This window comes from Pomacea canaliculata, linkage group LG1 (genome assembly GCF_003073045.1).
Source record: "Pomacea canaliculata isolate SZHN2017 linkage group LG1, ASM307304v1, whole genome shotgun sequence".
NCBI classification, from domain to species: Eukaryota; Metazoa; Mollusca; class Gastropoda; order Architaenioglossa; family Ampullariidae; genus Pomacea; species Pomacea canaliculata.
The window spans coordinates 12,698,077-12,723,222 of record NC_037590.1 but is presented as its reverse complement, the minus strand read 5'-3'; the positions used below and the strand labels follow the sequence as shown (position 1 = coordinate 12,723,222).

The following is a 25,146-nucleotide window of genomic DNA, read 5'->3' as shown; positions in this document are numbered from 1 at the left end:
CAATGGCTGCCGCCCGCTCATCCACCTTTGGTTTTTTTTCTATGGAGGGCGAGAGGAGGGTAAGGGCTTCCCCCGCACATGGATTTGACTAACACATTCAGCACCGGGCACTGTGCCTCCATCTGATCAAGAACAAGGATGACAAGGTTTTTCGCCGGAACTTTACAGCCGCTATCGATCGTAGGCAGTGAGCCAAACGCTAAATTCGCATTAGCAACCGGTGAATAAATTCCTGAATTTCCGGTGGAGCAAAACGAGGCACTAAGTCACAACAAAATGGCAGGTCTGCAACCCAAAAGCGACGCCAGACTGTCTCTGGAAATAAGGACCAAATCAGTAGAGCAGACACTAGTTCCACTCGTATCTCAGGTAAGTAATAACACGCTATGTGCACGCGCATTTGCTGTGTTTTTGCATAGTTTTTTTGGTGGCATGAAACGGGAAAATAGAGCCGATGCGACTTAGAGCTTCAAAGATAGATTACAGAAACTGATAGTGCAGCGTCTTGTAAAACGTGTTCTTGTTTCTAAATGATGTTGAGAGTCGCAGTGTTTGTTTCATGTATTTCGCGGGAAAAACTACTGTCACTTTAACAGTTTATACTCCCAAGTACAATGAACGTGCTATGAATTTGGTGTTTGAAGGTGTTACGGTTTTAAGATTTATGAGCGAGGGTTGAACTATTGCATCCGCTTTGCTATCTGATTTATCAAGATCACAACACTCGTGAATCACAGAGAGAAGCCACGACTTTCAGAACGAACGCAGCAAGCATTGGATCGTGTTGGGCAGGCAGTCAGCATGGCTGTTGGTCGCTTTGTAGCTGTGGGTGAATCCATCGTGGAGGACCATCCAGAACTCCGGCAAGAGATGTTGGAGGCTTGCCAGGAGGCCAGAGCTGCAGGTTAAACGCGATAAAAACACACAGACAAGCACAAAAGCTAAAAGCATCAATGTAAACATTGTGAGATTGTCAGCATTTGAAATATAAATTGTCTCATTTGCATATTTTTTTACTTCTTATATGCTGCATGTCACTTTGTATTCAGGAAAAGATCGGCTATAGATTTCCATGCATATTTTTATTTATGCTTCTGATTGTGTGTCTGTGTGCACACATGTGTTCATGCATGTGCACATGGGTTTTTAAACTAATTGCCAATTTAGCTCTACTTTTTGAATGTTATATGTTCTGGTGAGTTCAGGGGGCAGTATACAACAGCAGACTTCTGTCAGTAACATGGGTAGTGAAGCATCAGCTGCCACCCGTAATCCTGCCGATAAGACTGCCATGGTGAGAGCCGCACGACAACTGCTGTCTGCCATCACTAAAGTGCTTTTGATAGCTGACCGCATCGTCATCAAGCAGCTAATTGCCAGTAAAGATAAGGTGAGCTGGTTATAAAAATTCAAAGTATGGAGATTCACTTTGCTATCCATTTGTGGTTTTTTTTTTGTGCTAGAGTGAATTTTTAAAGCTGTGTAGTTACTGTTGATGCAGAATCTGAAGGGTTTGAAATGTGCTCAAGCCAGTTGGGGAGCTTTAGTATGGTGGTTAGTGTGCTAGACTTCAGAGCAGTTACTCACCTACTTGAAACACACTTGAGCTTATGACTACAAAAGTCCTCACTGTCCACCCTGATTTATTAGGTAAGTGGAAAAAAAGTGACAGAAGTGCAAAGTAAATAATGGGTCAGTCCCATTTACTCCAGAGCTATATGCTTATCATGCTAGCTCAGTTCAGTTTGGTGGTGCAACAGTTAGCGACTGTTTCCAATACAATGAAGGTTGACAGTCCTGGGTTCAGATCTCATCTTGGGCACACTGTTCTTTCGTTGCATATGCCCATGTGGCATTTGTTTACAGGGCTGACTGCCTTGCCGTGATACAGCCTTGGTTGCTGGCTCGACATAAAACACCAATTCCCCACTCCCCTCCCTCATGCTAGCTCATGTAGTATATATATAGTAAGATCATCTTCATACCTCTGAGATACTACATAATACTGTTCGCTATTGCACGATAAGGCTGCGATCAGAAGACTGTTAACTAAGCCAGTCTGCAGTCTGCATACATAACTGTCTGAGATTTCCATGTGTTAACTGTTTAATGTACATTCTTCAATGGGCATGCTCATTGGACCAGGACCGATGTGTTAACCATTCAGGTAGAGTGCATTACCTATTTAGGGCAATGAGTGCAGCTTATTTATGTTGGCAAGCCATTTTGCACATAGTGGAAGAGAGAAATGTATTATTTCTCATCCTTCAGAATATCTGTAAAAGACTCTTTTGTTACAGGTGCTCCAATGTCTGGCACAAGTGGAGAATGTTGCCACATTCCAGGATTTTGTTGCAAGTTTCAGCCAGTTTGGCAAGTATATGGTGGAGCTGGCTCATCTGTCAGGTGACAGGCAAAATGTAAGATAGAAGTTGTCCTTACAACCACGTTGTCTTCAAGTGTAAATAAATTTTTTTATTTCAAGCAAGAAGAGAGAGTTTACATAGTGCAGCAGTATTTTTGTATGTGTTTGTCATGTTATTTCTGATTTCCATCTTAATAGCTTCTGGTTTGTTCATTTTTTTTCCTTATTTAAAAATAAAAACTCAAGGGTTTTTTTTTGGTGTGTGGGGGTAGTCATTATTTTTTTTTTTGGGGGGTTTGGGTGAATGTGAAGACAAAAAAGAAGGGTGAAGAGTATGATTCATTGGGATGCCTAGCTGTTATTGGTCTCTTAAGTAATGTGATGTAATTTTTATTAGGATCTTAAGAGTGAGAAGCAGAGAGCACAGATGGGGTCTGCTCGTGCTATCTTGGAAAAATCTACCATGATGCTCTTGACTTCATGCAAGGTACATAACATCTCTGCAGCTCACTTTATATACAACCATTGTTTACATAGTTATGTAGAGAAACTTTTGATATTTAATTAAATAGGGGTTATTCGGTTTTATTAAAGGGAGAAACTGCCAGCTTAAAAGTAAAGTGTGTTGATTATTTTGCAGACATGCTTGAGGCATCCGGAGTGCCGTGCTGCTCGGCATAACCGTGATGCAGTTTTTCTTCTCATCCGAAATGCCTTGGATTTAATGCAGCATGTTGTGACGGATGGTGGCATTGTGGCCAGGAATGGCAATGCTTCTCCTGTCGTCAATGGGGACTCAGGCATAGGACTAGCCTCAACACATCCAACTGCCAGTCGAGCTTTCAAAGAGCTAGAGGTAACGATTATAGAAAGGCCAGTATTCATTTTTATAGTTTTATTTATTTGCTTGAACTTGCTGAATAAATGAATCAAAGCTTATTGAGAAATTCTGGACAGTTTCAAAGAGAAAAATATTTCTTTCCATATCTGAAATGTCTGAAAAAATTAATACAGTGAGATATTCCAACAAAATAGGAGCCTGCATGTGTACATATATATATATTTTTTAATAGGACTTGATAGACATGGCACGTGTCACGATGATCAGCCCAGCTACAGAAGACAAACTTCTAAGTGCATTTGAACTTTCCAAAGAGACAGTGGACGACTTTACTGACTCTCCATACACCTCCCATGATAATCGAGAGAAAATCATCCAGCTTACAGAGAGACTTCGAGATGAAATGCAAACTCTGATCTTGGTTGGACGCAGCCTGGTGAGGATTCTGTTTGTGTCAAGCATATGTTAGAGATGTAACTAAGTTAATATTTACTGCAAAAAGTCTCATAAACTTCTTAAATCTCATTAAAAAATATCTTGAGCCAGCTCCTGCAGTTTTTTGCAATTTATATTTAGTTACTGATTACTAGGATTCAGCACAGTAAATATTATACAAAAATATAACAAATAACAGTGTTGATCTTTGTTATCTGTTGTCTGTTATTTCCTGAGATGTAGCTTTCTTTTTTTTTTTTTTTTTTTTTTTTTCTTAAGAATGCCAGAGAAGTTGTAGCTCCAAATCAAGACCTTGAGACTGCCATTTTGAGGTGTCTTGATGTGTGCAAATGTCTACGAAAGCAGGTGAATGCTGTTTTCTTTTTTTAAAAAAAAATTATATTAAGCCACATTTTTGCGAAGGAAAGGGCAAAATATTCAAGATCACAACATGAACTACTTGGCTATTGAGTAATTGACATGTGATCTTTGGTAATTGCAATAAAATAGCTTGTTTTAATGTCTTAACCTACCTTGTCTTTTCAGCTGAATTTTTAGTCCTGAATAGCTATATTTAGCCCTTTAAACAGAGATTGTATGATTTCATTGTTTCTACTATAAATGAATAATAAAATCCTTTTGATTACATATTCAACCCTATTTAATTGTGAATTTAGACATGCCAAAAATCAGACTGCATTATCAAAATTGTGGTTTATGCCTGTGCTTTTCCCCTTTGTTGCAGCTGCTGGAAGCAGCAATGGAACAAGCATCTGAGCTATTTCGGCGTAATGAGGACCATGAACTGCTGTCAGGACTGCGGGCTGCTGGGCTGAATGGTGAAGTCCAGCGTGCCGAACAGCTAACAGTCCATTTTGCTGAACATCAGGAACAGTTGGAGGAGGTAGTTGTGTGTCTTTGTTCTACCTCTTGGCCTGCCTCTGTACTTGCCTCCTTTTTTCATTGCTCTTTGTATGCATGTGTGTGTATTTATATAATATGTGTGCGTGCAGTTTAGATGTAATTCTTTTCCCTTGCTGCTGATCATGCTGCGATGAAGTTCACCTCTGAATGTCTGCATTACTGAGATGTTTCCAAGATTCATGCAGAGTTTGCTACCCTTAGGGTCTGGCAAATATCCTATTTTTGGCTTTCAGGTGTGCAAGCTTTTTCGTCATATGGCCACTTCTGAACCATTGGTCATTACAGCTGAGCACAATGAAACTTTCATTCACAGTCTGGGGCCCATGGTGAGTCCATTGTTTTCCCTGATCTGTTTCAGCTTGATTTTATAAACAGATCTCTCAATGCTTTTTTTTTTTTTTTTGTTTTGTTTTATGCATGAAAAATGCGTTTTTGTGAGAAATTTTATCTTTCAAACCAGAGTGTGAAAAAATGCTCACATAGCTTTTATGCTTCAACAAGATTGATTCAGGCACATGGAGCCTTTGCTTACCTTTAGTATCAGTGAAATGGGAAAATCTTCCGCTCACAATATAATGGTAAAATGTACACAAAAAATCATATAAATGAGTTTCATGAGAATTCTAACATTGAATACTTTTAGAATTGGGTATCATGTTCTCTGCACAGATTTTGTATGCTGCTCAGTGCTTAGCCCAGTATCCAAGCAGTAAGATTGCTCGAGAAAACCTGGAGGTGTTTGCAGATGCATGGGAATCACAGATAAATGACCTTTCCATTCTTGTCAAAGAAGTTAATGATGTATGTCAGGGGCGTGGAGAGAAGGTTGTCTACCTGTCTTTGCCTCGTCCTGGGGTAAGCATTGAAAATTGCTCTGATTACCTCATTCCATCTTCAACAGATCTTCACTTCATGTCTACAAATTAAGACATTCTGTCTTTAAACAGGGTGCTTGCAAAGAAAGAGCAATATCTGCATAGGTACACAACAGGTAATGTTTTGTCTTGTAAAGATCTTAAGTGGTCATTTAAGAAAGGTGAGGTGTAAAATGAAAAGTGAAGGCTATATCCTGGTCTTATACTATTCTTCTGTGCTTAGTTCTTGGGTATCCTCATTTTTCCTCTGCCTCCCCCAAAATCATAAGGTGTTGCAAAGATGAGGTGTTTGTTAAGACTATGGAGGATAGCTTCTTTCTTCCATTTTTAACCATATATAAATTTCGTGCATCTCTTCCAACCCCCTCTTTTGTTCTTTCCTCAAATCATCTCTTCTGTTCACCGCAGCTTATTCTTTTTCTTATGTAGAGAAGTGTTTTATGCTAACAAATCCTTTTTCTGAAATGTACAATGTGGTAGTTAATGGAATAACAGTTCCAAATCCATGAAATAACAGGCTAGTGACTGAAAGGTTTGCTAACACTGTGAAGGGTGACTTTGCACTTTTCTTCTATGCCTAAAACAGATGCAAACACCACCAGTAAGTATGAATGGTCAATTGAGCTGTTGACTTTCTTCTATTTTTTTTTTTTTGTGTAGTGCTGTAAATGCAAATGCAAGAAAACTGGCATCAAGCAGTGAAACCTTTTCTAGCCATCTTTTATTCTTGCATCTTTTGCTTTTCTTTTCCTTTCTTGTGCAAGTATCTAGTTTTTAGAATTCTGCTTTTACTTGAAAAAAGTCTCTTCAAGTTCTTTTTGACATAAAATTATTTTTCTTGTATTTCTGTAAACTCTTGATGTTGTAAACATATTTCAGCTCTATTTAAATGTAAAGAATGTTTTCTTATTTTACTTGTTACAGTATCAATAGATGCGAAAAAATAAGAATGTTAGTATGTTTAATAGTATTAGTTATGCATTTATCCGTTTCTGCAGTTTTCCTCACTCTTTTCACAAGCCCACACTTTATGTGTGCATTTTGTTTTTTTTTTTTTGTTGTTTGTTTTTGTCTGCTTGCCAGTGCTGAACATGTCTTGTGCAATTTCACACAAACAAGATCCTAACATCTTGCTCATTGTGTACAGACTTTGAGAAAAACAGATTTTTTTTTTACATTGTGCTTTATTCTATTGCTTGTATAAAGCTTTTATTTATATATTGGTCTTGTATGATGATGTTTAGTCATCAGGCACTTTATTTCTATTCGCTCACTCTCAACTCTGGAAACAGTTCATCTACAGAGCATTCTTTTTAATACTTAGTTAAGTACTATCAAGAAGGTGGATATATTCCTATACTGAATACCAGATTCTTATTTTGTGCTTAGTCTAGTTGTGCAGTAATAAAGTGTAATGATGCTCAGTGTCTGCAACCAAATCTTTTGGTGTCTAGATCTACCAGCTGCTATCAGACTGATCTGGATTTTATTTGAAAATATGTAACAAAGCAAAATGATAATGTTATACATTCCATCATGTTCTGCCTTATATGCATCTTCATTATTATCCATCATCATCAGTCATCATTAATCACCATCATCCTCATCTTCTTAATCACCATTTTATTCCTCCTCATCTGATTTTTCTTCAAAAAGAATAAGGTCGAGAACTACATGTGACAACTGAATAAATTACTAAAACTTATGGATCTAATGAAAACTACACTGAATCATGGTTGCTGATTTTAACAGTATTTAAATACTTGCCCAGCAGCTGTCAAATGTGTTTAATAGAGTAGTTCACAAAGCAGTACAAGAAAGAGCAAATAAGGTTGCACTAGTAGAAGACTATTTGGGGCAAACAGCTGTGTCATTAATAGGCAAGTTAAGGACTCGGAAATTTCCTCTTGCTTTTTATCCTTTCAGTTCTTACAAAAAGTGAATCGTGATATGTGTATTTTTCTCCTCATATAAATCTCGAAGATTAGCATTTGTGTATATGGCAAATACTTTAGTAATAAAGTTTAAGAATTCTTCTAAGCTTTGAAAGGTAAGATGGATTACACTTGATCAAAATGAAGCATATTTCCTTCTTCAGATATACTTAACAAATTGAAGTTATTTTAAGAGTGATGACCTGCTGGGAGTTAGTAAAAAAATTTTATATGAGTACAGTACATGACATTATTTATGTTGGAATTTAAGCTTGTTAAACTGAGAAAAAAACTTGATCAGTTTGCCTAAGTGATGTGCACTTTCATACAAGATTCATTAAGTACATTTTAAGCTTTTGAAAAAGATGGAAATCAAATATAAAAGAGAAAAGGAAACCTGCAGGCCAGATGCTGGTTTTTGGCTACATACATTCTTATATTGCTGCTACTTCTAAAAAAAAACTCAGCTGGTTCAGTTTTTAAAGTCATTTTAATCAGTCATTTTAATAACCTTTTGTTATATTTGTAAAATTTCTTTATTTTAGAATTCTGTTGAAATTTAGATTTTATGTGCATCATAATTATGATTTCAGTTTCTGAAATAATCATAAGTTTTATACAGAGGGAAATAATTTGATGATGTTTATTCCTAAAGTAAATATATCTTTTGGTTTATTGTTCCCATTACCAGTACAATACTGGTTGCTTTACAGAAACATGGCACAACCTCTAGGAGTCTGAGACCAGTCAAGCTGGATGCTGAGGTAAGAGATTTGATAATGCTGCTTCACATAAAACAAAATGTTGTTATAAATGCTATATGATTTATCTTGTGGATAAAAATGTGTGTACATGTGCATGCATGTGTGCAGAAGGTGGTTGCCATTTTTTTTTAAAGACACATTTTGTGATATTTTCTGTGTCAAGAAAACAAATGGGATACAAATTGTTTTCTACCAGTGGTTGTGTAAAGGTCAGTGTAAGATACTGTGGCCCTAAATCTGGGTAAATATCCCTTTACAATTCATAAAATGCACACCTACAAATATCACCATGCATGAATGAGTCCACCACATATATGTCAGGATAATACATGAAAATGTTTACCTTGTGAAGGCCTCAGCTAATTAGAGAACTGAGAACTTGTTAATTAGACACATTGTGACATCAGAATTTTTACCTCTGTGCATGATGATATGCATAGATATTTTTCTCAAGAACCAAAAATTGGAGCGAGTATGCACCCAGATTTTGGCAAAATAGTATCTTGCACTGTGCTTTTCATTATAAGCAATTTTGTAGCTCACTAGTCCTATGGTTAGCCTGGTAAGGTATGACTTTTCAGGTTAAATTTTTAACATAAAAATCTAGGTTTTCAGCAGAGATTGAAATTCAACCCCTAGGAACTTTTAGTATATGTATTACAAGTTTTAACATATTCTATATTTCAAAAGTAAATTACTTTTATGCAGTAGGGTTTGAAATTACCAAGCAAAGCTGAGACCCATTTTTATATTTTTCAACAGGAACAAGCAAAGATTGCTAAACTTGGTCTAGAAATGAAACTCATTACTTCAGAAATGGAAGCTGAAGCTGACAAATGGGCAGAACCAGATAATGCTGTGGTTCGTCGAGCCAAAAATATGGCAGCCATGGCATTCTCCATGTACTTGTTCACAAGGGGCGAGGGCCGTCTACACACAACGCATGATCTTTTTCTGCAGCTGAATTCTTTTCAGAGGAAGGGAACAAACTTTACAAGACAGTCAAGGATTTTGCTTCGAGGGTCAGTGATTGTAGTTGTGATATGACATGAAGTTTCTTCTGTCAGAAGTCCAGATAAACCAATGAGCAACAATACTGTTATTAAGAGAATTTCATTTATCAGTAACTGTTGGATCATGTAACAGTTGCCAAACAGCTGTATTTGAGGTCAGATCATTCCTTTTTTTTACATTGGCTTGTTCCAGAGTGTCAAATTTGTTGAATCTTATTGTAAAATTTTTCAGCTCGCATTTGATGAAAGTTAATGTTGACAGGTTAACATTACTTTGTGGCAATCACTAGTTTTAGCTTTTTTCAGCACCTTTTTTCGATAGTTCTTTTGTTTTGCATTATTTTATCTTGGCAAAAATCTTGTTCATTTTGATGGTAAAAAGTAATAAATGTTGGTAATAAATGGCTGTCTTAGATGAACATGTGAGTCAAATCAAATTTCATTTATTTCTTTGCAGGTGCCCCCTTGCACATCTAAAGATGAGTTGCTGGCATACATAGATCGCATCCCAGGATGCTGTCAGCAACTGCATGTCACACTCAAGACTCCCACTTTTGGAAAAAGTGCCACTTTCAATAAGGTCAGAGGTTCTGCCCTGGCACTTCTGGAGGTGCATGCTTGCTTTCAGAGTCCCAGTCAAATATGTGATGATAATATCTTGGTCTAGTCATACTTTTGTTAAAGGAGGCAGTTGGTTGCAGGTTTCACATAGAACCGAACACTTATTTTGTTGCACTACAGAGATAATTGGTACATTTGACATGTTCAGGACTTCAGTGCGATTTATAAATTATAAAATTGTATTCATTCATCCTTCTGGGAAGCCTGTTTCTGAAAATTAAATCTTTGCAGGTGGACAGTGCAATCCAAGAAACAAAAAACTTAATGAATGTTATCGCTAAAGTGGTCACTACATGTTTCATTTGTGCAACAAAGGTTTGTATTTTATCTGTTTTTAATAGATATGTCAGTACATAGATGTTGACTGTGAAGCATACAGAGAGAGAGAGGGTGTCTCTTTGTGAGAAGAGAGAGTCATGCAGATAAAATAGATTTCATTTTTAGGACATCATTTTAGTCTTTGTTGCATAAGTAATTAGTCACTTTAGGAGTTGAGCAGTTTTGGCATTGTATCTTTTGCATGAGCTATTTTAACTATTTTTGTAATCTTTTAAATTGGGGCTACAACTGTTTACTTCACAGTACAACATCGACTACCGCACGTCCCCAGTACCTAACAGCAGATGGCGCAGCGGTGGGGGCAGTAGCAGCTTATGACTTTCGTTCAAGTGTGAGTGACAATGAGCTGACTGTTGCTGGACCTTCAGATGGCTTGTATCGTACCAATTCCCTCAATAAGCCATTCACCATGGACAAGACTGGCTGACCTGCTTCAGCATGCCCAAGGTTGACACAAGTAGTTTCCCCTACCTCCTGTCTTGGCTCTTGTGGTTTGCAGCGTGTTTTGTGTGGCTTTTGCCAGCATCATGGTAGGGGTAACTGGGGAAACATACTTAGTGCCACCTACTGCTTTTCGTGGCCAGTTCTAGTCTTCAGTCTGGAATGGTGATTGCCTTTCGCTGCCTGCTAATGTGAAACAAGCTTCTGCTTTGAGCACAACATTTGTAGTTGTTTGTCTAGCAGCTTGCCAGCCCATTGTCATTGGTTTGAAAAGAAAATCAGGAAGTACTTTTTTGAGTTGCATGAGACAAAAGATTTTGATGTTGTGCTCTGAAACAGATGCTTTTGGTGCAGGTCGGAAAAGATGAGATTATAAATGCTTGGTTAAAAAAAAATTTATTAAACTGTGCGTAGTCTCGTGCAAAATTCAGCTGTAACAGCTTCTGCACCAATGTTTAACGTCATCATTTTAGTAGCAGTTTGCTCCATCATATAGTTGTTGAAGCAACCATTCTCATTTGAGTGGTGACGAAGTGTTACTGTTCATAAACATCATGTGACTGCTATATGTAAAACCATGTTCTTGCCTTTTTAATCAGCTTCTTGCATAATTCAGACCGACAGTCTCTTCAGAAACAGTCAGTCCATGCATACTCAGGCTGCCGCAAAATGCAAACTTACCAAGTCTGTGCTAAAAGTGGTTGAGCATTATCGGGGCCTTCCCCACCACTTTCACTACCAAAAAAAATAATATACAAGAGGAGATCCTGAAATCAGACTCATTTTGTCTTAATATTTACCTGAAGCTTCTATTTAGTGACCATTTTTTCTACAAATGCAAATCCCCCACCCAAGTTGTGGTGGAGGCCAAAAAAGGAAGCTTAAATGTTAAAGATGGAGAATCTGCATTCATGTATTATTTTGTGGAAAAATCCTAATCAAACCCCCTTAAAAAAAAGACGATGTTCTACTTCATGAATTATACTGATGGACTTCTTCTGTATAACAAAGTGTAGCATGAAAATGAAGATCATGTGGTAAATTAATTTTTTTTCCTATAGCATAATTGTATTTAAAATCTTCACTCTTGCCCTACTTGTATTTCCACAGGCAGTTTCCAATGTCATCCATTTTTGACACCTTCACTCATTTGCATGCATGCACATTTGAAGGTAAGATTGTTTTTAATGGATGCCTTAAAATCGTATGTTAGTAATGATTTTAATATTGCATTATTTATTGATGCTGTGCAATGACCAGAAGATACATCCATGTTCTCAGGAGCTCAGTATCGAGTAGAAGGCAGTCAGCACCTGGGAACCAGTCTTGATTGTAGGGTCATTCTATGGGAAATCCCTGTATACTGTAGTATTGACTTACCTTTCTCTCCCCTGTTCCCCATATTGGTAAAAATAAACTCCGCTTGCTTTGTCCATCAGTAGGTTAGATTGCGTTGGCTGCTGAATATGGTCAGAACTGTCAGAGAGACCTGGAGGTAGCATGTTTATGGCATTTGAAAAATGAAAGACAAGCATGTATCCTTCTTATTGAGTAATATAGAATATGGTTTACTTGTGTATGCGATTAACCGGCAGTTTTTTAAAACAAGTGTGTGATATAAATGCATTAGGTGCTAATATTTGAATGTGTGCAAAATTTGATGTTTGAATTGTTTGAAAATCCATAGATGTGATGTGCTTTAGCATGCAGGGTGAACATTGATAAAACTGTACCGATTCAACCATCTAGCTTCTAAACTAAGGCAAAGAATAACAGAAGAACTGAAGGGAGCAAGCCTACTGAGCATGGGACGCCATAACAGTAATAGGGACAAAAACTCATCAGTCCTGTCAGTGTCTGTGATTTTGTGTGCACACTTATGTCATTATCAGGTTTTGTCAGAAGTGGTTTTAGTATCATAACAGTGATCTTCATGTAAGTTTTCGATAGCCTGTCGTGTCTGCAGTTTTATGTGCACACTTTTGTCTGTCAGCAGTTTGTACTAGAGTTGGATATTGCCAGGAACAAGTCTGTCTCCTTTTTGTACCAGTCTCTACATAAATATTTTTGTAATTTTCTCTGTGTGAAGCAGAGAGTGTCAGGAATGATTCACAAGTCAACAACCTTCATCTTGTTCTTAAATTAATCTTAATGTCTGAACCATTCCACTCATTGTGTCATCTGCCAGAGTGTGTTGTCTGCATGCATTTCTGCATGTTAATGAAAGTTATAGATAATAAAAGATGATACAGTATGATCCCATTCACACTGTCGACCTGAACAAAATCCCAATCTCTGATCTTTAGGGCGTGATATAAAAGCACAAATGTTGAATTTGCTTGGCTCTTGAAGAACTGTTTTGGTTAAAAATGGCTTTCATCTCATGAGAAGCTTATTCTTGATTTAGCATCTCTTCTGACAAAAGCAGTTTCAGTACTGTTCAAGAGGGCAGCAAACAAGACTGCCATTTACCTATGGTATCAGAGTAAAGCTGCTTTATTACCGGATGGGTTGCACATTGCACCATTTTTTTTTAAAGAGGTTGTGATCACTTTGCCTTAAAAGACAGTAAACAAAAATAGAACATGAGAAAGCACTGGCTAAAATATTTTATTGTTGACTTAAATTATTATTATTAAATTATTATACCTTGTCTGAAGTGTGGGTGTCTTCTTTCCTTCATAGCCACTTAATACAAGCACAGCATTGTAAGGCTGCAGGAGGGAGACTTATTTTTAAAACCTCAAGGGATAAGCAACCTTTCCATGCTTATGCCAAAAATCCAAGTAGGTTTTCATCCATCACATAAAACTGTTTCCAATACAGGATTTTCCCCAACACACACACCCTTTAACATTAATTCTGGGTTCTAAAGTAACTAGCTAGAACAAACTTTCTATTTTCTGGCTTCTTTCCATCCAAAATGTTTTCTTGGATTACACAACTTGCATTTGGGCTGTACAGCTCACTGGCTAGGCTATTATGAAACTGCTGATTCAAGATTCCCTTCACGTTGACTTTGCAACAAATGTTGGCAAATGTTTTATTCTTGTAATGTTCATAAGATGTGTCTTTTCAAAGTTTGCTTGATCATCTTTCCTCTGTGGGGAAATTATTCTTGAAGGTTTATGCTACCAATGTTTTAGCTGTCTGTTTATTTGATAAGAGTGCTTCCAATATCATTCTTTCAATTTGTGAAGATCAGATCTGATCCACATTTATTTATATGTGAAATCATGGGTTAGAAAATGATCAAGGGAGCTGCAAGTGCAGAACATATGCCCTTGGTATCAAAGGCCTTGCAAGTGAAAAAGAAAAAAATCCTATCTCCTTACATATTGTTAATTTTGCTTGCCTTATAACGTAGTGAAAAAGTGAAATAGGTATGATAAAGATAAGTATTTTAAGCATATTTTAAAATGTTTTCCTAGAGATTCTTATATTATCAGATGTGTATATATTGTTTTAATTATGCTAAACATAATGATTTAGTAATCAGTCTTTGAAGGAAATGGATCAACTTGCCTACTGAAGCATGCTGCCAAGACCACCTGTTGGCAGTGAATAGAAAACTTTACCTTTCACTTTGAACCTTCAAGGTCCCACAGACACCCTTGAGCATGTCCTGTGGCTCTGCTCACTACACATAGAGTTAAAACATGGGATAAAGCAGCCCTTGTCATATTCACAGAAAACCTTAGAAGTCTGCCAGGCATGATCTCTTCAATGCAAAAGGAAGAAAAAAAAAAATCCTTCAAGTTTCAATCATTAAAGAAAAAAGAAAAAAATGGGTGAAAGACTAAGTTATATGCACCAAACTATATCTGAAATATTTGTATGTGTTGAAATTGTTTTTAAAGGTGCAAATACTGTGGGGATACTTGGAAGATTTATTGATATGTTTTAGGATACAGTGTCTTATGTGAGATTTAAGTTTTTTAAAAACATGTAAAACTCCACAAGGTAGGTATAGGGTAGGTGTTTAAAATATGAAGGTTGTGCTGTACTCTGTATTTTTAAGTCATAAGTTGCATTTAGTCTTTCATCTAGCCTTGTATTATGTTTTTATTTCCAACATTTCCAGAGTGATTAAAGTTTGAAAAAAAACCATTGTGACTGGAATATGGGACTGGTGTACCTAAGTGTTGTTGATATTTAATATTTTTTCCCCTGGATTTTCATATGTTCTTTTGCATTCCTGTGGATACCATTTTTTAAAACTCTTTACAGTCAAAGCACCCCATATCTTTGTTTTCATTATGTGTCAGTTTTGCATTTTAATTTGTCACTTGTTTTACTAAGGTTTGAGCTAGTAACCAAAAAATGTGATAATTTTGTGACACAATCAGTATTTTATTTCAAGACTAGATTAATGCTGTAATAGATGAGAATGAAAAAGCAGCATTATAATATCACAGGGTTAGTACTTAGCTGTCTTGACTTTTGTTATGAAGCCTACCTCTTTGACTAAGTTGTAAGTCTTTTATCTTTATTTATATTTCATTCACTGTATAGCTTCACTTTGTTTTGTTGGTGTTGATTTTTTTAAATACATTTTATTTTTTGTTTCCCTGTTGAGGGAAATGGAGGAATTCAAAGGACTTATTTTAAATTGTAAGCTGCTTGTCTTTAGCTCTGTTCACAGTTCAAGTAAATGTACTAGAGGTTGTGCTTCATTTAGCCTTCCAAACTTTGTTCAGTATTAAAGTGGGACTATTTTAGAGCTTTTGTTTGGAAAGCAGCTGATTTAAAAGAAGTTTTTGTATATTATAAACTTTTTTGTCTGTAAATACAAGGAAGGCATGATCAAGGCAGTTGTTTTCTTCATTTTTTTGTCAGCACAAATAACATATAATCAGGAATAGGTTCCTGTGTGATCATAAAAGTTGCTGCCACTGCAGGTGATTAGGAACAAGTATCATGAAAGTAATAATTAAAAAACCCAAATATTTTACAAACATTTTACAAATATTTACAGCAATGATGAGAAAACAGCTGATAGTGGCACAGTGTTGTGCACTGCAGAAAGTAGAAGCTTTGGTTCTTTCTTGCCCTCAGCTTTTGAGGTCTTTGAGGGAGGGGTGTGTGTTTGTGCATGCATAGCCAAAGACGGCAGGCAGGCATGCATGCACTCTTCTGCAGAGAAAAGGTGTATGATTCCTTGTAACAGCTTTTGATAATGATTAATAAGCATCATATGTTAGCACTTTACAGCTGCAGATATGATGTTTGTCTTACCCATGTGGTGTTCATTTACTCTGTTGTATTTCATGTAGTACTTTCAGTTCTGTTAATAGATTTCTTAGTGCAAGAAATGCTTGCCATTATGCACCAGGGCAACTTTGTGACTGACATTCATGTTGTGCATTATTGAACTGCCATCTTCCTCCATCTGGGTTACTGTTCATTTGTTCTGAACTCCTTTTATAGTCACACTTTGATACCATTTTTAATGCATTTATGTTCATTTTATTGAGGGCTAATATGATTTTATATTTCATACAGTCATTTGTGTGCAATAACCTTTTGTGAATTTCCAAGGGAAAGATCCCTACTTCACTTTTCATTTCAAGGTAACACCTGTTGGAATTAAATGTTTACATTTGTAGTCTTATTTGTTTGTATAGGAATTACAGATGTCAGCTCTGGTATCAAGAAATGGTAAAAGAAGCTTGTATTTCAGCTAAATATTACAAACTATTATACTTAACATCATCCATACATTTTACTGTGTCAGTCAGATGAAAAGATCTTTGCCAATCTTTCAGTATCAATTTCTGATTGAGCAAACTCTTTAGACGGAGAGGACTTGTGTAGTTTGTACTTTCTTTTTTCACATTCTGCAGTTTTAAAGAAAATAATTCCTTCAGTGTTGCACAATACAAAAGCAATAGCATGCAGTACCTGCATAGTGTCATAGGAATCCATTTCCCTTTTTACCAGTAGTTGTCCCTTGTTTATTTATAAAGCAAGGTAGTATTAATAGAGAATAACTTACAGACAGTAGTTTTGTTCATTTTGTCACAGTGACTTGTTAATAATTGCGTTTATTCATTAGGTTTTTGTTTTATTATTTATTGAAAAGGTTGTGGCTGAGGCATTCTACAGTTATTTGCTAAATACTTCTTTATATATCTTAATGAGTTTCAAGGTCATAAGTGCTTTGATTGTGGTTTTTATGGAATATTGCTTCATATGTGACATGTGCTATTGGTCATGCTCTTAGGTAAGGATGGCTGACTGGAACATGCTTGTTACATGATCCAAAGTGTACCATGATATAGATTTTGACACACCTTTTTTATGCACTTAAATGCTTAATTCATAGTACTGTTTGTGGGTTCAGATTCTTGGGAACTTTGAATGGATCCTCCAAAAGATTTCAATTTCTTGTTTTGTCAGATTTTCGGCTTCTGTTCCCCGGTCAGATTCATAAGACAGATTTCACTTCCTATGATCCTTGCTCTCATTTAGCTTTTTACCTTCTGTTTTTAGTTAATTGCCATAATCTGTAGGGGAATGAGTGTTTTTATGGCATTTTCTGTCTTGGGAAGTAAGGGTGTGCTATGGTAATGCTATACAGTGTGACTGACAAAATGACACTTTGGGCATCAACTTACATTTTCTGAAGCCTCACATGAGTAAACAATACCCCCCACCCTCCAAAAAAAAACCAACCCTGTCAAACTCTAACCAGACCATTAATAAAATTGGCCTTGTGAAAAAAAAAGCTGACTTCTTTAATGAACTTTTAAGTCATGAGAACTGATTGCTTACATTGTGGAGTTTTGAAAAATAAATGAACTACTGCTATGCTGAGTATTAAAATATGAACTCTACTGTTGGGTTGATTTTTTTATTTTGACATTGATTCTTTATCAGAAAAATCCAAATAATTGTCATTTCAACTGCATCAGAGTATTAACTGACAATGATTGTAATATAGATTGTGGACCATCTATGCATTTATAAAAAGAGTATAATAATGTGTGCTTGTAATGCCTAGCATCATGAATACTTTGTGCACAAACCAATAATGATAAATGAAAGATAATAGACAGTGGATGTTGAGGTACATTGAACAGCATAAAGATGACGTACAAGAGTAGAGTATAAACAATGAATGAACAATGTAAGATGGAAGTCGTTACATGACGGTTAACTGAGAGACAGTTCTACAAGGGAGTTAAGAATAGTAATTCAGGGATAGCACTTTATGAACAGATGTGTTTTCGGAAAGCATTTGAATGTAGCCTTGGGGTCGTGATGTGGAAGAGAGTTCCACAGCACAGAGGGAGGACGTCGGTTGTCCGTATGTGACTGTCAGAGTGAGGGAGGATAGATTGCTAATAAGTGTAGCAGTCTACAATCCATTTTACAATCATTGTTGGCATGTCTGTAGCTTCGCTGTGTGAACACATTGGTCTTATAATTATTCTTACATTGTGACACATTGGCACGGCATAAAATACCAAAAAACAAACGTTGTGACAAAGTCTAGCCACAAGCTACTAAAGGCACACTTCACATATGCATTATCCAAACAAGCATCAATGTTATTTCTGTAAAAGATATGCTTATTTCTGTAAAGTTCCCAGTATCTGGGTATGTCTTAACCATGCTGGCAGAGATTTCCAAACTGTGGTCTAAATATTCTAAAAGATCACTTGCCAAAGGTGCTTGGTGGACCAGCCACTAAATGTGCATTCATCTAAAATATTATTTAGATATTCTGCATAAATGCATGCCCATACAGACACAAAACACACATCTTTTTTACTTTTATTTCAAAAGCCTTGATCACATCATGCCAGAAACTCTCAGTTCCAAATGCCTAATGAATGGTGGGGTTAGGTTGTGAATCAACTATAAAACTGTTATGTGCTCACAAAATCATGTCAAAGCCTCTTTAAAAATGGTCAGTTCAAAATGATAATCACAACATGATCATTACACCACCCTGCTACAATGTATGAAAAAGTCAAAGGAGCAATCTTCCACTGCCAACCTTCAGTAACATACTTATGCTGAAGCAATGTCATTCACACCACCAACACATTTCTGATGCTTGCTCAAAAAGTTCAGTAAGTTCGGGAAATATTGGTCTTTATTATAATCTATAGTACAAACAATGGAGAATTAAAAGTTTCATAACTAGTGGAAATGAAGCTCAGTTTCTAGTCATTTGCCAAAATGATGGTTTCAACACTTTACTGAGCTGGCAGCTTCACAACCATTTGTCAATGTGTACAAGATGATGAACATGGAGGAATAACATGCAAAGTACATCATCTTTTTTTAAAACCCAATTTCCTGTAAACCAGAGACAATTTGATTTAAATAAAACAGATGTGTAATCATGGTGAGGAGGAAGAGAAGTTGGAGTCAATAAAATTTACACATAACCTGTTGAAGCTTGTATGTAGAACATCTTTTCTTTCTATGGTTGATGAAAACTGAAACAATTACCATACCCCTTCAAAACTGAATGAAAATGAAAGCATAACATAATCAGATCCTATACTATACAATAGGATGGCAAAGACTAAAAATTGCATAAAAACTATTTCAAAAAGGTCCTAAAACTTTTGACACTAACTAGAAATGCTGCTTACCACCAAGGAATGACTGACAAAACAGAACTAGTCTGTCGTTATACTGTCATGTACACATATTTGTCTTACACCTCTTGCAATCCTTGTTCTTCTCTTTGGACAACAAACAGGCTAAATTTTCAGCAGGGAAAAGTAAAAAAGACAGACCCAAACTATTTTTCTAACAAAAGGTCCCTAGTGCATATTATGCCTGTACTCATCTCTACTTGCTGTTTCATGTTAAACTCAATGAAACAAGACTCAACAAATGACAGGCTATTTGCTGTGTATGCTGATCACTTCACTTCTTTTTAACATAAAGTGCACATTCAAAAGTAGCTGTTCAGTTAAGTCTTGAAAGAGTTACTGCAGTTTTATGTTTTAACCTTATCTGGACTTCTTCAAACATTGCGCTAGTTGTTCATGAAGAACCAATGTTTCTGTCCTTTAACAAATAAGAAGAGATAGAGCAAGGCTGAAAAATGGACAGGGACAAGCTCACGCACACAGTCAACCTGGACAGGTTGTAAGTCTACCTCCACAATTAGACATCCATTTTCAAAAGGTTGCCTGTTATCTTTGGCTTAAGCATGGTATAAGCAGACAAGCACTTAACATTTTTACCTCTAAAGAGTACTAAAAAAATGCAATATATTCACAAAACCAAATGGAAATTGAGTCTAACATCCATGTTTAATCAAAACAACTACAAATAAACAACTAAAGTTAATAAAACATTACTTCTTTTTCAATATAAAATGGAGATTCCAGTGCAACGGTCATGAACTGCAAGACTAGAGCAATCAGTGCTGTCCTAGTCCTGAAAACGCAAACTGCATAATAAACAGGTGTTCTCATGTGTAAAAGTTAAAAATAAGGGGCCCATAGCCAGTGGCAATAGCAACAGAGGATCACTGGCTAGGGCACAGCATATGGTCGGCAGATCTCAACTCTTCTGCCACCCTTCCTTTTCCCTGATAAATCAGAATCTCCATCTGGTGGGTGCATGAAAGGAGAGTTTCCAGGTGAGCCTCAAGTTGCTCACTGTCTGCTCCAAAGCAGAGTACACATGCCACCAGGTTACGGTGCATCCCCAGTTGTGTGAATTACTGTCAAAATGAAAGACCTCTAGGTGGATTTTTCTAAGTGCACAAGAAACAGCAAAAAAAACTGCATAGCTGTAAACAGGGGAGAAGACAAATAGTCTTCTATGGAGACAAATGTGTCCACTGTCTACAGATGCAATGCTTGCAACGACACACCCTGAATTATAGTTCTCTTAAATATGATCATTATCACATTTGTTTTGTCTACTTCCAGTTGACTTGTTGGTTACCAGTTGATTTAAGCCCCTTATCATTTTTGGCTTTTTGGACCCACACCAATAGTTGTCTTTAATGCCATGTCAGCAGCTAGGGCAGTGACCCCACCATGCAAACATAAAACATCAAACTTCCTGCAGTTACCTGATCCACTTCCATAAACATATAAATGATAAAAGAAAAAAACCCCAATAAATGCCACAAACAGCATCACATTCTAGAAAGAATCATCAAAGCATTCAATGTGGCTTTGATAACCCGTGGCATAAAAAAAAGTTTAAATACCCAGAGAGAATAAAGAAAATGCACTCCAAGTCGCCATCAGTTAAAATACTTGCTCCGTTTGTAAAAGGCAAATCAAAAGGGACTTTAAAAGTCTACGCCAAAAACTGATGTTAATTAATGAATGTGTTGAGATAAAAGTGGGTATTGTCATAAACAGGTGAAAAATGAATATAAAGAATAGGAAATCTTTTCAATCAGCATCTTAAAAAAAATACAAGATTTTTTGGTGCCCCTTCCTTGCAGTGCTCTGGGTTGGACCCTCTCACCTGACTTTTGGTATGCCACTAGTAATATCACTTATTTTCCTCAAAATGACGTGACCTATGACCTAAAAAAAGGGGATTGTTCTCTTATCTGTTTGTAGCTTATGCTGAACAAGCAACCAAACCACTGGATAATAAACATATCGAAAGAGATGTCTGAAAAATCTTTGACTTGGACAAATATAAAGCAAAGGATTTTACTCAAAAGTACCTGATGCCTAACTTGACATACCTTCTCATAAAGCACATACAACCATCAAAATGTTCATGCACACACACATATGCATCAAGTGTAAAGAATTTCAAGAAATGTTTAGAATCTGAACTTTTCAAGACTTAAGGTGGGAAGAACTCAAAGAAGCAGAGATATGCATATACACAAACTCAAGTAACAGATGTCTACAGGTTGTATCTGTTTTAAATAAGTGGCATTTTATTGTTTAAATTAAATGAAGATGAAAAGCAAACCTGGACCCTATGCTGAGATCTCACAGCAGTGATAGCATATCCTCACTGTGCTCCAAAATTCTAATAAATTTCCAACACCCAACCTAACTTGTGACAATCAGGAAAGATGTGAAAGAAACTAAAAAAGACATGACATTGAAATACGTTTCCCAGTTTCTGTAATACTTTTTCTTAAAAATCTCTGTTAAAAATAAATCTGTTCCGCATCCAGGCAGTTAATGCAATTATGATTAACCACTGATAAATATGGGTGATGTCACACACACACACACAAACACAAACACAAATTTCCAAATTTCTATGACACTTTTTGACAGATTTTCTGATCTAATATCATATAACATGTGGAAATGGGAATATTTTATTTCTGAAATTTATTCAAAGCCTCTTATTGCACAAGGACATGGACAATTAATAATGATAGTGATTGTCCCTGCCTAGCACTGACAGACACCTGGATGAGGATGGACATCAAAACGCAATTTACAAGCCTCTGTAAGTACATTTTACTTACAAGGGGAAGTATCTTGATCACTGTCATTATAAGGATTATTCTGCAAGCACTGCAAGCTTCCTATAAAAATGTTACAAAGCACCCAATGCAAAAAGCTTATAAGATGCTTGGAAAAAGGGAATAAATCTATACAGTTTGATTCCAGACATACATTAACCTGCAGATAAAACAGAACTGCAGTAATCATTTCAGGTTTCAAGGCAATACATGAGCTACAAAATGTTTGTGTACATGTTGCAGGATTCAGAAAAGGAACTCCTTTTCTTAACAGAATAAAATTTTGTACATAAATGTATACAAATGTAAAATAAAAAGTATGGAATTTCTTTCCTGTTAAATCTTTAAGCTGCTTCTAGCATTTGACAGAATGCTGCACAAATAAATGGCTGCACTTGCCAAATCAGCTTACAGACTCATCTGGGTTGACAGTTTTTGCACACTGAAGCATCGAAATACAATGAAGCATGTCTGTCAACAAAATTAAACCACCATCAGCCTCCATATTAAAAAGATCCCTGTCATGGGATCCAGCATGGGTGGAAGTTACGTGCCCCAAAGTCTGCCACAAGGAAAGTATAGACATACATGAGAAATGTATTTTTTTGTGACAGGCAGTTTGAGTCCGCTACATTAAATTACATAATCTGCACACATTTTCATGTCTCCTGCAAAATGTGAAGCTCAAACAGGTTTTATTCTCTTTTTTGTCTCTGCACAGAATGTCATTTAAACCATGTTTTGATTGTGGCCTCAAAAGTATGAGTTGCAATAATCATGTCTTGAACGTCATGTCATCTGCATTATTAAAGGTAGTGTCATGTACATCATGCACATGCAGTAACAGGTTCATAAAAATAGTGCCACCTGCATATTTACACGTTTTATGTATATATATATCACGTTTCATAAGACTACAAACATGACCGTACTCCCCAAGACAAAATTAAAAAAGAAAAGACAAAAATAAAAAGCTTCTTGAATTTTTGTAATCTTCAAAGCTTTTCAATTCAAAATGGAAACGAATTCACTTCAACCTTACATGCCAGTCAAGCAGACACCCTAGGAATCTTTAAACCAAGCTGTGCACTCCTAAAGGTCAGGAATAGTTTTCTTCTAGCTACAAAATCACAAAAATGTTTTATCTCAGACCAAATTGATAGTTTTTTTGCTTAAAAAAAAAACTTCCAGTTGTACCATGGTGTTAAAGAGTCAAAAGCTGACAATGTACCTGTCTTTCTGTGACCAATGTTTTTCATTGAAGACAAATAAAAATATTCTCCTGCTGACTAATGCATAAAAGTTGACATTTTCTTAAAGTCTAAGAGAAGACATGCAGTCTGATTTCACATTCACTGAGAAAAAAGGAACACTCTTACACAACACGATAAACATGTCATGACATGGAAAAAAAGGACTGAAAAGTTGCTTGGGGCTGCAACATAGCTGACAGGACATCAGCTTTGTAGGGTTGAGGTGTGTACACTGATAACAGGACAAGAAATCTGGAGGACATGGATCTGGGTGACACAAATCCTCAAAGTTATACTACATGCCAGGTAGCAAACTAAGTCTGTCACAACACTATTGCTGCACCGTTATTTAAGACGAAAAGATATAATTCTATAAAATAGTTCAAACACCCTTTTACAAGGTCATCTCTATCACTTTTCTTTCTCTCCCTCTCTCTCTCACACACACAAAACAAACATTCAGAAAATTCAGCAATCATCACAGTGTGTTCTTCTTTGGCAGTTCCATGACTGAATGACTGGACTCTATCCTACACATTCACTGCTAGATCAGACACACACTCTATAAAGTCTGTTGAGAGCAAAACCATTGGAATGAAAGCAGGGCTTTGAGCCTAGTGCTGGTGCTGGCCAAACACTGTCCCCATCATTTCATCCTGGTTCACCTCCTGTCATCGTCATCACCAGTCTTCAGTCTTCATCATTGCAGCTATACCTTGAGCGTTGTTCTGATGCCACTGCGTCCTGATGCTCTGTGGGAGGAGGATGACACCATTTCATCTTCTTCAGGCAGTAACTTCAGCCCCGGAATGTTGAATATTGAGGAGGCTACAAAGTTACAAACATAGTGACATTAACAGGTGTAACAAACATTTTTTTCTTTACTGAAAGTAAATAATATGTGTGCATGTGTATTGTGTGCATCTGTGCATATCCATGTGGTTGGGTTAATGAAAAAATAAGCCATGCTGAAAGCTAGCTTTGAGAAGCCATTACATCCCATGTCTGAAAGTGTACTAGTCCCCGCACATCAACCATCTGCATGTCTTATTTCTACTCTAGTCTGGTGTTCCGATCTCCTCTATCAACCACAGTTTTCCTCCTAACATTAAGACTAGAGCTGGAAGCAAGAACACTGTAACAGCATTCACATTCTCACCATCAGGCAACTCATGTATTTTCGGTGGGAGATCCATAAAGTATTCATGTCTGCGAGCCTGGGCAGCAGATATTCGTTTTGATGGTTCCATCTGTGAAAAAAATGTCCAAATATTTACACTTTATATTTTCAATCTGCTGATACTTGACATATGACTGCCTACATGTTACTCTTGCAAGTGGGATTCTCTCTAAAATGTTCACTTTCAGGAAGCCCTGATTTCTCTAAAGTCATGATAGTGTGTGAAAATTCTGATGTAAGGGCCCCTGCTGCAGCATCCTATCATATGATAACTGGCTATTTGGGGCCTCTGTATCCAAATTTTCATGCGCTATTGCAATCAGTTCCAAGATAAATGCTTAGAATCATGCTGCATCAATTATTTACAGAGCAGAAAGCTACATAGGGCTGCTTCACACTTTGTATCATGTCTGTTCATATAAAGCTATCCACTAATAACTCCAACAAATTTTCAATTCCCTCACTCTGATACTCTTCCCTAATCCAGCCAACATCCAGGTCCTGTACATGCTATCAATGTTTAAATATGTCCTTAGCATTTGATTAAAAACTCAAAATTGAATTTTTTAAAAACTACTGTCATTTACTGGGGAAGGTAAAATGGCTTCAAGAAGAAAGCAACCACTCATATACACCCATTTACAATTCTGATTTCCACAACCTCAGAACATTTTCCCTGTTAATAAGCCTGATATTTATAATGATAAGTGCTCTTATC

At 36.6% G+C, this 25,146-nt stretch overlaps 2 protein-coding genes across 2 annotated transcripts in view; one reads left to right on the top strand and one right to left on the bottom strand.

Annotated features, from left to right (window-relative positions):
* The first annotated feature begins 43 nt into the window (after positions 1 to 43).
* On the top strand, positions 44 to 17,391 carry LOC112569606 (alpha-catulin-like). Its single transcript, XM_025247444.1, is given in 19 exon segments — positions 44 to 369; positions 715 to 904; positions 1,206 to 1,390; positions 2,301 to 2,420; positions 2,763 to 2,852; positions 3,006 to 3,221; positions 3,439 to 3,642; positions 3,921 to 4,007; positions 4,387 to 4,545; positions 4,799 to 4,891; positions 5,235 to 5,420; positions 6,027 to 6,041; positions 8,088 to 8,138; positions 8,901 to 9,096; positions 9,099 to 9,160; positions 9,609 to 9,731; positions 10,004 to 10,087; positions 10,355 to 10,422; positions 10,424 to 17,391. Coding segments are annotated over 19 exon segments (2,337 nt in total). The 5' UTR covers positions 44 to 276; the 3' UTR covers positions 10,539 to 17,391.
* Positions 17,392 to 18,318: 927 nt separating this feature from the next.
* Positions 18,319 to 25,146, bottom strand: part of LOC112569616 (cyclin-dependent kinase 14-like) — a 52,063-nt gene continuing 45,235 nt past the window's right edge. The window contains 2 exon segments of the mRNA XM_025247453.1: positions 18,319 to 24,076; positions 24,408 to 24,498. Coding sequence (XP_025103238.1) covers positions 23,958 to 24,076; positions 24,408 to 24,498 — 210 coding nt within the window. The 3' untranslated portion in view covers positions 18,319 to 23,957.